Raw genomic sequence first — 12,940 nt, 5'->3', positions numbered from 1 at the left:
GCTCCAGTCCTTGAAGAAATATTTGGCATATACTGTTGCACATTCCTACTTAATGCAACCAAATTGGGGGGAGGGGGGGTTCCTCGACCATAAGAGTTTGATGGAAGAGCAAGAAGTGTGCTGATGCATTAAGAAGTACAGTAGCAGACAAGTCAGTAGCAAGGTAGGGAGGATGGCTAGCCAGGCAGACTTGGGAAGATGGTGGTAAATGTTGTGTACTGCAGAGCTTGGCTGCGGGTCACAAGGCAGGGACTGGGATCCTGCGGCCGCCTAGGTGTTGTGGGACTTCAATTCCCATCAGCTCCAGCCAGCATGGTCAGTTGTCAGGGATGATGGGAGTTGGAGTCCAGCAGCAAGGGAAGGGCCGTTTGTTTTAAAACAACAACAGCAACAAAATATTCATGGTTGGCATAAATGGCATTAGCTCACCTTAGGAATGAAAACTAGGCGTGAGTCAACTCAGAAAGCGAAGACTGAACAATTTAAAAACAACAACCAGCCACTGTATCTTCTTGTCAGGGTTTTGTTTTGGGGTTTTGTTTTAGCAGGAACTTGGGGGAACTGAGTTCCCTTACCTTTTAAAAATGAAATATTTTGGGGGGGGTGCTGGGGGTGCTGGAACAGATATACACCCAATGCCTGAGCCAAAACCCCACCTATATCTGTAATCAGCAAAGCTGTGGCCATTGCTAATCCAGATCATTGTCTGCTTGAGTTTATTAATCACATTTTATATTTAGCCACTGGGTGGGTGAGTGCGAGGATGGCACTGCGACTGAGCTCGCAATAAACAAACTTCAGGAAGAGTTCCCCCACCAAATCACCCCCCCCCCCAAAAATGCACTGCTTCCCGTCCACAAGTAAGAAGTACAGGTGAAACTCGGAAAATTAGAATATCGTCGAAAAGTGCATTTATTTCAGTAACGCAACTTAAAAGGTGAAACCAATATATAAGATAGATGCATGACATGCAAAGCAAGATTGTTGTAATTGTAATTATTTTTTGTTAGGTGGGTCAATTATAAATTGAACGTAATTAATGAAATGTAATAGCGATGTTTATTTTATTTTTTGTATTATTGTAACTATTTGTTTTATTACTGTGGAATTTCCAAAAGAAAGCATTTGTAAAAATTTTTTTAAAATGTTTCATTACTGAAATAAATGCACTTTTTGATGATATTCTAATTTTCTGAGTTTCACTTGTAGTTATGCAGTGGCCTAGGCCGCTTTCTCCTTTCCTCCCACCCAGTTTTGTAAAAATGACTTACATGTGTCTGGGTGCAAAACACAATGCTGGTGAGACGGCAGTCACCCGCCGTCTTAATTTCCCAGAGGGATCTGTACAGACACATTAGCAAATGCAATTTTTTCATCTTGGCTCTGTGCCCTGAGCACCCCCTGCTCAAACTTCATTCCACACCACAGGTTACTAAGGTTTTCTTGCACGCACTTTGTTATACCATTTCTCTCCCTACCTAAGGACCAGCCACCAGTTTTCATGGTATTTTAACTATCTGATGGCAGACAGAGCAAGGCGGAGGGCTCCCTCTCATTTGTCTTCCTCGCCATGGTCTCAGGAGTCTGCTGACTGAGCCTCCTACAGTCAGGAGGTCTGCAGTTGAATTGTAATGGGCTAATCTGTACTGTGGTGTGTTCCTAAAAGCAGGGCCACATGGGACCTTGGCTGTTCAACTGGCTGTTTGGGCAACCTGCTTGGGGGGGCCCATAGGCTAGCCTATTCTCATCATCCCTGACCACTGGGTCCTCTTAGCTAGGGATCATGGGAGTTGTAGGCCAAAACATCTGGAGGGCCGCAGTTTGGGGATGCCTGTGCTAGCCTTTTGAACCTCCCTGCCTGAATCTCACATGCTTGTTGCTTATTCTTTTCAACATTGAACCAATTTTTGCCTGATCAGCTTATGGTTTCTGATGGTCTCCCGAGTTGCATAATTTCCTCTGTCTGAGATTCAGCCCACTCTGTTCCAGTCGGCGTAGAAGCGGACTTCCGGTGCCGCGGCGCTGCTGATCTCGGATTTTTCAATCCGGAACTTGGCACCTATGCTTCCGGGTGTCCTTGGAATCAAAGTTCTTCCCTTCGTATCACAGTTTCTCTCCACCTCCCTTAGTCCCTGTGTTGCTCTTGGCTCCTAGCACATCCCTGCCCACCTTTCCCCCAGCAAACGGAACCTTAGTTTTGCCCTCCACACAAATGCCAAAGGCAGTTCATCCGACCTCCTCCTTTGGCCCACTCCCTGCCATCACACACTGTGGCCAACGTTCCTTCAAAGTCCTTTATTGGGATGGAGAGTCTAGCTCTTAAGAAAACATGATTCCCTCTCCATACAACCCCATTAAGAAGTGCTGCCCAGACCCTATAAATATATATATGTATCTATCTATTTATATATATGTAGCATGATTCCTGCCTGCAGCGACAAGCCCCGAACGAGGGCTGCTCCTGGGTCAATGGGGGCTCCTGTCCTCCCTCTGCTGCCGCCTTCTGATCATAGACGCTCTGATGGCAGTGAGTTCGGTGGCTGAAACTAAATCCATGCCCGGGGGGGATGGGGGATTTGGGGGCACAGGCATGCTGTGCATCAAGTTCCGCAGGTGCTGCTGCTGCACCCTGACCCTCACGGGGAAGGAGGGAGAGAAGGAAGCACGAGAGGCCGCCAGGTCAGGAGAGAGGGGGAGAGAACCAATTTCCTGCGCCCGCATCTTCAGCCACAGCTCCCTACCTGGCATTGGGGCTGCCTTGCCGGGCACCTGAGCCACCGCGCCGGCGCCTTTGGGATCCTTGGCCTGGTGGAGGGCGGGCTCCTGGGGGGCTAGGCTCTGGGAGCTGGACGTGGCACAGAGCTGAGCCGGGCCGGACAACTTCCCCCCCGGGCCGAGCGTGGTGGTAGCCATGCTATGGGCCATCACCACTTTCCGGTTGCGGGGGTCTGCGTTGAGCTTGCTGGGCCGCTTGAACCTTGCGGACGTCGAATCGGGGGCCTTGCTGCTGGGCGCCTTCTCCTGGGCTTTGTTTTCCTTCCCAGGAGCCGCAGGCTCGGTTGGGACCTTGCTTCCGGGTGCCTTCTTGTTTTCCTTCCCAGGAGCCGCAGGCTCGGCTGCCTTGCCATTGGCGGATGCCCAGCACGGGGTCGGGGCTCGAGGGGTATCCTGGTTACTGCGCCGGTAGATCAGCTTGTGCTTGGGTGGATGTGGCCCGCTGCTGTTCTTGGCGTCGCCAGGCACGGGGCTTCTCTGGGGCGGAGGCCTCTTGACGGTGGAGCCTTCTACCAAAAGGCTAGTGCCAACGTACTGAGGGATTTCCACAGCAGCCTGTGGGGAGAAGAGGGAAACAGGGTGAGGCTGCCAAGCCCCCCCTCGTGCTCAGAGGGTCAGGGCAGCAGGGATTCTCGTGGGCCCTGGTTTGCCAAGCTGCCACAAGGCTGAGAGAGATATCCTGAGACAGGGCTTCGGGGATACGGTTTCATCACTGGACACTGAGGTCTAGCTCAGAGGGTCTTCTGGCAGTTCCTTCCCTGCGAGAAGTGAGGTTACAGGGAACCAGGCAGAGGGCCTTCTCGGTAGTGGCGCCTGCCTTGTGGAACACCCTCCCATCAGGTGCCAATGTAATAAACAACTACAGTATCTGACTTTTAGAAGACACCTGAAGGGAAGTTTTAGGGAAGTTTTTAATGTTTGAGGTTTTATTGTGTTTTAAATATTCTGTTGGGAGCCACCCAGAGTGGCTGGGGAAACTCAGCCAGATGGGCAGGGTATAAATAATAATAATAATAATAATAATAATAATAATAATAATAATTATCAAGCAGAAATGGTCCACGGGATGCATCTGTGTCTGGTGCAGAGGAGGCCCAAAGAAGCTGTTCCCAAACTGTGCCCACATACATGCTACAGCATCTCGAGAGAACCACTAGGGTGCTTGCAAAAAACCGAATTTTTAAAAAGGGTCCTGTGATGCTCCTTCCCATAAGCCCCCTCCAATAACAGGTAAGTCTGGAGCATCTCTGCACCAGAGTGAAGGAATGATCCAACTCCACCTGATGCAGAGCCACCCCAGAATGACCCAGAGAGGAGGCCATCCACTGCAGTTCTGCAGGAGGTACATTCAGAACAGCGCCTGCTGCCAAATCTGGAAGGCTCAGTAGGTAGATCGTGAGATTTCTGCACTCAGGGGGTTGGACTAGCAACTAGGGGTTGCCAAGCTTGCCTGTTCCACTCACCCGGCCTATCCACCAACCCCTTTACCAGATGCCCTTCTCCCACACCTGACCAAACCCCACTCTCTTTACACTGCGTCCATCCCACGCTCCTCCCTCACAGTGCATCCCAACCCCAAACACCTTTTAACAGAGGACAAGGGATGCTTCATAACGGCTTGCTAAACTGCTCTGTGAAGTGCCTCTCCTTCCTTCCTGGGCTGCCTGCTACCAGCAGTGCTTCCTTGTTCTCCTGCCTGTGTTTATCACACTGGCGTTGGCATGGCCACCTACTGGTGGCCACGTGAACTGCACAAAGCATGACAACAGCCTTAGGTTTTTATATATATAGGAAGAAAGGGGAAGTCTGTGTGTGGTGTCGCCTCCCAACCAATCAAGTCACACTCTGTATAGAAGAAACTCAGGCCTGCTTTGAGGTCCTGTCCCATTCCATGAAGCACTGAAAACAGCTATGAATGAGCTCCTTTAATTTTCTGTTGGCCATTCCTGCCAGCTGGCTCCTCAGGCACCTAATCAGCCTGCAAAGCCTCAGTGCAGAAAGGATGAGCCATCTGCATTGAAGGCTACCAGATGGTGGCAGAGCAAGAACCCAAAGGAAAGGGAGGCAGAGCCAGTGCAAGGCAAATAAGGCAGACTGGGGAGATGCTTTAACCAAGCAGCTAATCCCAGTCCCTAAGGCTAAGACAGCTGGGCCCTGTGCACTAACCTGTTTGTAGATGAGCTCAAAGTATCCGGTGTTGCAATTGCGATCGTACTTGCGATCGATGACCACACGCAAGGTGTCCTCCTGCACGCTGGCACAAAGGCGGGTAGTGATGGCAGTGGAGGCTGCCATGGTGGGGCTGGCATTGATCTCAATCAGCCACGGCTGGTAATCTTCTCCAAAGAGGAAGTCTGCACCGTAGAGCTCAAAGCTGTTTTTGCGGAACTCCACCAAGTCCTGCGAGGTCTGCATGGCGTGAATGATCGCAGCCTTCATGCCGGGCACAATCACCGTGGACCACGCCTCGGGGGCCCCCATCTGTCGCAGGTGGGCCTGGAACTGCTCGGACGACCACATGTTGTCGCGGGGGAGCTCAGCGTGGCGGTTCAACGAGTTCTCGTAGTGCTTCTGGATGGAGTTGTTGCACAGGTGGATGGAGCTGGGTTGGAGAGGAGGGTGAGATCAGTCCACAAGGGGCGGGGGTCAGGTGCATCGGGCAACAATACAGGATTGGGAACCGGGAGGTGCGTGATCCATCCCTGCTAAGCCACAATAGGAGCACAGGAAATCTGCCTTAGGCAGAGTCAGCCCATCTAGCTCAGCGTCATCTATAGGGGCAATAGTGCAGCGGCACTCAAGGATTTTGGGAAGGAGGCTTTTCCAGCCTTACCAGGAGATTCTGGGGACTGAACATGGCACCTTCTTCATGCAAAGCAGAGGCTCGGCCACTGAGCTGCTCCCCATTCTAAACTCCTTCCCATCTATGGTGATCAGAGATACTTCTTCCCTGTATGTGCTGCTGTCAAGAAGCCTCATTCTGCATTCCAAAGAAGCCCTGTACACAAGGAAGAGTTCTACCCCCCCCCCCACAGCAGCTGACTTACCAGCATGGTAACCACAGTACTTCTTGGGCATTTCTCCCCTGCTAGGCTCCAGCAAAGCGCAAGGCATGACTGCTTTGCTTTGCATTGCTCTGCATTCTCCCTTCCTCAGAAACCTCATCTCCCTCTACTTTAGCCCCACATCACCCTTGTGGCTCTCTGAACAAATCCTATCTGCATCCCTCTCCGAAGTACTCTCTCCTTATTACACCCAGGCTCCCAACTCCTTTTTCATGCTCATACTAGACATTCACTCCTCCTCCACCAGTTCTTTTTTTCCTTTCTTCCATCCTGCATTTCTTCTCCACCCTCAGCTGCCCTCTCTTGGGGCTCTCCAAGATATTCACTGGCCAGCTACCGTCACATGCCTTTCCCCGGTTACATTATGCGAGTCAAGTTGCTTTGGCAATGTTTACAGAGCACGCTGGTCTGCAAAAGAGCGCTGATTTAAATAATTTCACGCAGCAGATTTCTAACCTGCTTGGCGGGGCACATTGCCCTCACAAGGTGCCTTACCGAGAGATTTTAAACACACACACAAAAACATATATGAAGATTCCCAAGCTTTCAGGCAGGTTTAATCCACTTAAATGGTCAGAGCTGTAGTTCACAAACTATTTACTTGGGAATAATAATTGGGATGATCCTGCAGAATTTAGAAGAACACAGAAAGCTGCTTTATACTGTCAGGCCAATGGTCCACCTAGCCAGGGGCGTAGGAAGGGAGGGGCAATGGGGGCGCTCCACCCCGGGCAGCGCGATCCTGAGGGCGCCATGGCGGCTGTTCCCCCGCCCCCAGAACGCGTGCCAGCTCTGCCCCCGTCCCCAGTGCCGGAGCATGAAGCTCTGCCAGTGCACCTAACTTAGTATTGTCAGCACAGACTGGCAGCAGCTCTCAAGCTGGAGAGATTCGCAATCCCACCTGGAGATGCCAGTGCATAAGCAAGGCAGATGCTCTTCTGTGGAGCTATAGTCCTCATGGGACATCAACGAGACTATTTAAGACTGTGAGTGGCATGCACAGAACAGTCTTCACAAAGCAGCAGCATCTCTCTCTCTCTCTCTCTCTCTCTCTCTCTCACACACACACACACACACACACACACACACACAAACCGCACACATACAAGTGCAACATAAAGCTGGATCCAGCCATGGAGAAGATAAGCACTCACGTGTCCAGTTTGTGTAGGGAAAAGGGCTGCGTGGAGAAGCGGATGTAGCTGTGCTGGTAAAACCAGATGGTCAGTGGGTTCCAGTCGGTCACCAGGAACCACTGGCGCAGATCGAACTTGGTGCCAAAGATGAGCAGGGGCGTCTCAATGTATTTCTGCACCACCCACTTGCCGTCCTTTACGATCATGGGGTCGCAGTCCACTAGCTTCACTATTTCCTCCAAGCGGTCCATGCACATGATGCCTGTTGGGAAACAAACAAAAGCCCTCACAGTCGTGACAGACCCACGTCCATTCCATCCCCACATCCTTGCTATCAGAGCAGTTCAGAGCAAAGCAAAAAGCTCAGGCACCCTTTCTGCAGAAGCCAAGCTAGGCAGACAACACTCTTTCCACAGCTGATGCATCAGAGATGGCAAGAGACACAAAGTGCATGTTTTTGTGTTACTGGTGTCCAACCTCCACTCAACAAAGAGAACTTCTAGGGTAACTGTGAAACTCCTGAAGGTGGCAGTCATATCAGGAGTCCTGCATAACCAGGTTGTCGTGGCAGGACTAACATAATGCATTTTTATCTTGTACTTCGCCAGCAACAACAAAAAAAGAGTTTCAGAAAGGGCCTAGGGTTGCCACATTTAAAAAAGTGAAAATCTGGACACGAAAGTTGTTGAGCTTTAATGAAAATCACAAAAATCTACACTACCAACACAGGCTGCCATTTCCGCTCGAGGGCTGAATACTGGCTATATCCAGGAAATTCTGGATGTATATCAACCCTAAGAAAGGCTAACAGGTGTCAATGATAGGAAAGGATATGCCTTTGGGCTTACGATCTGAAAGTCACAACACAAAAAGGGAAAGTGTTTTGGAGGAAAAAGGGAGGAAAAACAAACCCTTTGGCTCTCACCCTATAAGGCTGGTTCATAGTTGTGGGTTAACTCTGAGCAACCTCAATCGGCCACTAGGACAGGCTTCTCAGTCCCTTCTCAGTCGGCCTTCACTGTCTCATTTGATTGTGTGAACTCAAGAGAGAGGCCGAAAAAACCCTCCTCGCGTTTCAACTGCTGGATGTCAAGGCAGCACACCCTCTCCTCTCCTCTCCCTCCTGGTGTTTCCTGCTTGGCAGGGGGTTGGACTGGATGGCCCTTGTGCTCTCTTCCAACTCTATGATTCTATGATCCTCTCTAAGCCTGCTGTGTGAGGGCTGCACCAGTTGTGCAAAGTGCCTTAGCAACCAAGATTTTTTAATAGCAGCAAACTCAAGAAGGGCACAATAGGGATGTGGTCAGGGTGCCACTGCTCAGGAAGAAGCACAGCGTGAACAAGCCCTTTGCCAAGTCCATTTTCTCCCAGTCTCCCCCTTATATACTCTTTTGGATTTTCAACTCCCCTCCTTTATGCAACACCACTTCTCTCACCTCTGCCCCGGGACTTGGCTCCTGGCTTCACAATCCATATGTTCCTGTCCCCTTCCATGTCCAGCTGCGGGACGACCTTTGACAGTCGTTGAAGGACGTCTTCGCACCGCTCGACGTGGGCACCTGTCTGCACCATCTGTGCCCCCTCGCTGCAAACACAAACACTCAGAGCAAGGACCCCCACCCATTCTCCAGCCAACACAATCCATTCGGTTCAGACAGGCAGCTATTCTAGAAAAACGAGCTGTATATCGGACTCAACCACAGCTTTATCTAGAAATTGGCACGGTTATGACCAGTTGGTAAATCTCAGAATATGGCTTCCTAATGGACCGTTTCACCATGAACAGTTTTACAGCCCTTGCAGTCACAGAGGGAACATGTGGCTCTCCAGATATTATTGGACTCTAACGCCTATCAGCCAACACGTCAAGGGATTGTGGGCAGTATCTGACAACGTAGTTCCATTTGCATAAGGACTTCAATGGTCAAAGGCTTGGAAACAATGCCTTATGAGGAACGGCTTAGGGAGCTGGGTATGTTTGGCCTGGAGAAGAGAAGGTTAAGGGGTGATATGATAGCCATGTTCAAATATATAAAAGGATGTCATATAGAGGAGGGAGAAAGGTTGTTTTCTGCTGCTCCAGAGAAGCGGACACGGAGCAATGGATTCAAACTACTGTACAAGAAAGAAGATTCCACCTAAACATTAGGAAGAACTTCCTGACAGTAAGAGCTGTTCAACAGTGGAATTTGCTGCCAAGAAGTGTGGCAGAGTCTCCTCCTTTGGAGGTCTTTAAGCAGAGGCTTGACAGCCATCTGTTAGAAATGCTTTGATGGTGTTTCCTGCTTGGCAGGGGGTTGGCCCTTGTGGTCTCTTCCAACTCTATGATTCTATGATTCTGGTTGCACAATGAACTTCCCCCCTTCTCCCATGCACCCCCAAATCTGTTCTTGGGGTTCTCCCAACCCTCTGGAGGATATTTGGAGAGGGTGTGGGAGCATGCGGGGAGAGAAAGTCCTTGTGCTGATGGAACTACTTCAATGGGATACCACCCTATAGGAGTTTAGCCCAACAACATTGAGTAGGCCGCATGTTCCCCATCCCTGGCTTGGGATACCGTGAGCATTTTCAAGCACAACGTCTCAGGTGCTATAGAGCACCTGGGAAAACCTTCCAGGTGGCTCAGGTTTCAGTACCCAACTGCAATCCCTTCCTCTCTCCATTGTTTCCCAGGCCTAGGGCCTTCGTACTCAGGTTTGACAGTCATTTCCCTTCAGTCTTTCAGACATAGCCCCCAATTTTATTGTCCCCAGTTTGTGATGATTAAAAACAAAGCAGGAGAGAGAAAGAGAATAAGAGCACAAACATGTAAAGATGAGCAAAACCGCCTAATTCACGCAACATAATTCACATAACCTACACAACAAATTTCTGCATGGGCACTTCTCAGTCTGCCGATTCCTGCAAAATTTCATTTGAAAATAGAGAAACATTTCCAGCTCTCACAGTTGTGAAGGAAATGAAAGGTGTTCAAGGAGTTTCTGCTCAATGCCCCTAGAAAGAAATCCAGGTTTAATCTGGCAAGACCTTCCAGTAGTCGGGGGAATAAGAATTTCTTTACACAATACAAACCCCAGACCTTCCTTCAAGTTCCCCATTAAGTCCCTGTATCTTCCTCTACATACCCAGTTGCTGTAATCCTGATAGGTGTAGTTTATTCCCCTGTTTGTGTTAGGAGATTGTCCCTTCAGAGTTTATGTAGGCTGCCCTCATGCCATCGTGATCACATGAACCCAATTCCCAAGGATGCTCAGAGGGGGGAAGAAGGGCAGGAAGAGAGCAAGGAGGAAGGAGGAAGGCAGGGGCTGCAGAGAAGATAATGACACAAAGTTTGTGGTTCAGTCCTGCCTGGTGTGTCCTCTTTTGTCAGGGGCAAGCTACAAAACCAAGCGCCCTAAACTCAAAATCTTTATGTGCATCATACGTTCTTTCCTAAAACGATTCTGCAAAAAATAGAAAAGGAAAAAAAGTGGGGCGACAAATATTGCTAAACTGAAATGAGCACATAGGCACAGAACATGTTGCACCCAGGTGCTGTCCAAGCATAAACAGAATGGACTCCCACTTGCGCAACATTATTTCAGCTTCCACTGCCTACCTCCAGCCTTCTGAATACCCTCAAATAAAGTTTTTTTTGGGGGGGGGAGGCTGTGAGAACGAGGTGGAGAGACGAGAGGAAGATGAAGTCTCCTTGCCTGAGTTAAAGTCAACTTGGTGGATTCCACTCCATGCAAAAATGGACACTGATATGGCAAATTTGCACAAAGACCCAGTTCTGAAATTAGGGCTTTCCGGGTTCAAAAACAGATGGTTTTGCTGTGTGGTATATTCCAGGATCACCTATACTTACTGGGCTAGCTGGTAGTAGCCATGTAGAAACTTTTCCCAGTGTGACTTTTTCATTAGCAAAGAAGAGCCGGATTCTCTGTCAATGTCCTGGTGCCTCAAGCTGCTCATGTGTTCCTCGCAGGCATGTATCGCAGTCTCAATCAGCTGGGATGAGAGCAGGACCCCTTTCTTCCGGCTGGTGTACTGTTTGACTTTTGAAAACGAAGGGTTGTTGAGCCAGTTATGCAATGCACACAAAGCAAGACTGCCTGAGATACTGTTTTCTGCTGCTCCCTGTAAATCACAGACCTTCCAACATTTCTCCCATGAAAATAGGGACATTCTATTCAATTATAATAAGGGTTGCCCAAGCCACTCTGGGTGGCTTCCAACATTTATATACATATGCATACACACACACACACACACACACACACACACACACACAAACTTCCCTATACAGGGCTGCCATCAGATAGCTCAGGAGTCACATAACTCCATATCCTCCAACATTTCTCCGATAAAATAGGGACGTCCTAAAGAAAAGTGGTACATTTCAGGATCAAATCAGAAACATGGATGGTTTCCATAAATCCAGGACTGTCCCTGAAAAATAGGGACACTTGAAGTGTCTGAAATGAAAGCAAGCTGTACACACACACACACACACACACACACACACGTCACAAACAGAAACCTAGGTCTTTTTTTACAAACAACTTAAACAGATTCCCAGTTGTCAGGGTCTGGCTGGACACTGAGGAGTGGTGGTTGGAAACTGACTTGGAAAAAGTGATCAGTGATCTGGGGGAGCCTAAAAGCTACACCCACCCACCCACCCACCCAGCTCACTTCAGATAAAGAAACTCCATAACACTTCTTTCTTAGGACATTTTCACATGGAAGACTTGAAGCAAGCTCATGCTTCAATTATTTTGATCTAATCTCCACTGGAAAGAAAGTTAATTTGCATGCCAAACACCTCTACTCCATTCTCTCTTCTTACACAAAGGAGGCCTGCCCAACCATAGACAAGAGAAGGATCACTTAGCTGAGAAAAATATCTCAGAGAAAAAGCCACGGGGTTACACTTTGGGAGGTAACCCATAGCCACTTCTCAATAGTCTCCCCTAGAACACAACTGGTGGCATTAGCAAAAATTTCAAGAGAAAGGCAATTTATCACACATTCTGCTCTCCCATCCAGACCTTTTCCAGGTACTCGCTGGAGACAGCAATAGAGAAATCTCTGTGGCTGTTCCTTTTTTGAAAACACAGCTCCTACCGCTTACCTGGAGTCTCTGGGAAATTTGGGGGCTCATTCTGATTAGCATCCAGTCTTGTCATGTCGGGAGGTTCATTCCAGTATCGTTTCACCACCACTTTGAGAAGGCTCCTGGCCGCAGTGAGCTGGAAATCCTCTGCCATAAAAGGGAGGAAGGACACATAATTCTCTGGTGAGAATCCAGGGGGGGGAAGGAACCCCTAAACTATCCTCCCCCCATAACTGTCATTTGAGGGCACCCATTCAATCCAGCTGCCTCAGTGGAGGAGATGGGAAGCAAGGGCTCTTTTCATTAGCTTTGCTGGAGGCCCAGTTCCATCGGGTGTCTCCTGGCCCTGATTTGTGCCAGCTGGTCATCATATTTAGAAATTGATGCCTGAATTTTGATTTCCCTCTTCCCTCCCTGTCTTTTTCCCTTGCGTGGTGTGTGTGCGCGCGCCTGTTTTTTTTAAATATAAGCCTACAGGTAGGGACTGTTCTGTTTTGATTGTATGTAATCTGCTTCGGAAATCTTTTTTGGCTGAAGGGTGGGGTACATGTGCTTGAAAAGAAATGAATGAATGAATGAATGAATGAATGGTCTGTGCCTACGGAAGTATTTGTTTTCATTTCTATTTCACCCCATCCTAAGGACTCAGGATGGGTAACCATTTAAATGGGACATAATTTACACAGAGCTGAATAACACACTTTTCTTTTTTTTACAAGCTTATTAAAGACTCATCCACAGGGATTAATCTTACTCATTTAAAAGTAGGCCAAACAAGAACTTGCAATGTTTCTGGGGAAATGCCCATTCATGATCCACTCACACTTTCTACTAATGGCATGGGAGCCATTTCCCTGGGCAAG

General features: G+C 48.9%; 1 protein-coding gene across 4 annotated transcripts in view; it reads right to left on the bottom strand.

The window, feature by feature from the left end:
* Positions 1–12,940, bottom strand: part of TTLL3 (tubulin tyrosine ligase like 3) — a 35,899-nt gene that overhangs the window by 8,151 nt on the left and 14,808 nt on the right. For 3 of the 4 annotated variants that reach the window (XM_060271246.1, XM_060271245.1, XM_060271247.1), the window contains exons 10-15: positions 12,096–12,224; positions 10,827–11,016; positions 8,413–8,561; positions 6,995–7,238; positions 4,942–5,377; positions 2,742–3,330 (exon numbers count right to left, since the gene is read on the bottom strand). In XM_060271246.1, coding sequence (XP_060127229.1) covers positions 2,742–3,330; positions 4,942–5,377; positions 6,995–7,238; positions 8,413–8,561; positions 10,827–11,016; positions 12,096–12,224 — 1,737 coding nt within the window. Of the gene's footprint in view, positions 1–2,025; positions 3,331–4,941; positions 5,378–6,994; positions 7,239–8,412; positions 8,562–10,826; positions 11,017–12,095; positions 12,225–12,940 lie in introns of those variants that run through there. The other variant, XM_035105003.2, reaches the window with a different exon arrangement.

Source organism: Zootoca vivipara, chromosome 2 (assembly GCF_963506605.1).
Source record: "Zootoca vivipara chromosome 2, rZooViv1.1, whole genome shotgun sequence".
Taxonomy (NCBI): domain Eukaryota; kingdom Metazoa; phylum Chordata; class Lepidosauria; order Squamata; family Lacertidae; genus Zootoca; species Zootoca vivipara.
This window is presented reverse-complemented; position numbering and strand designations above follow the sequence as displayed.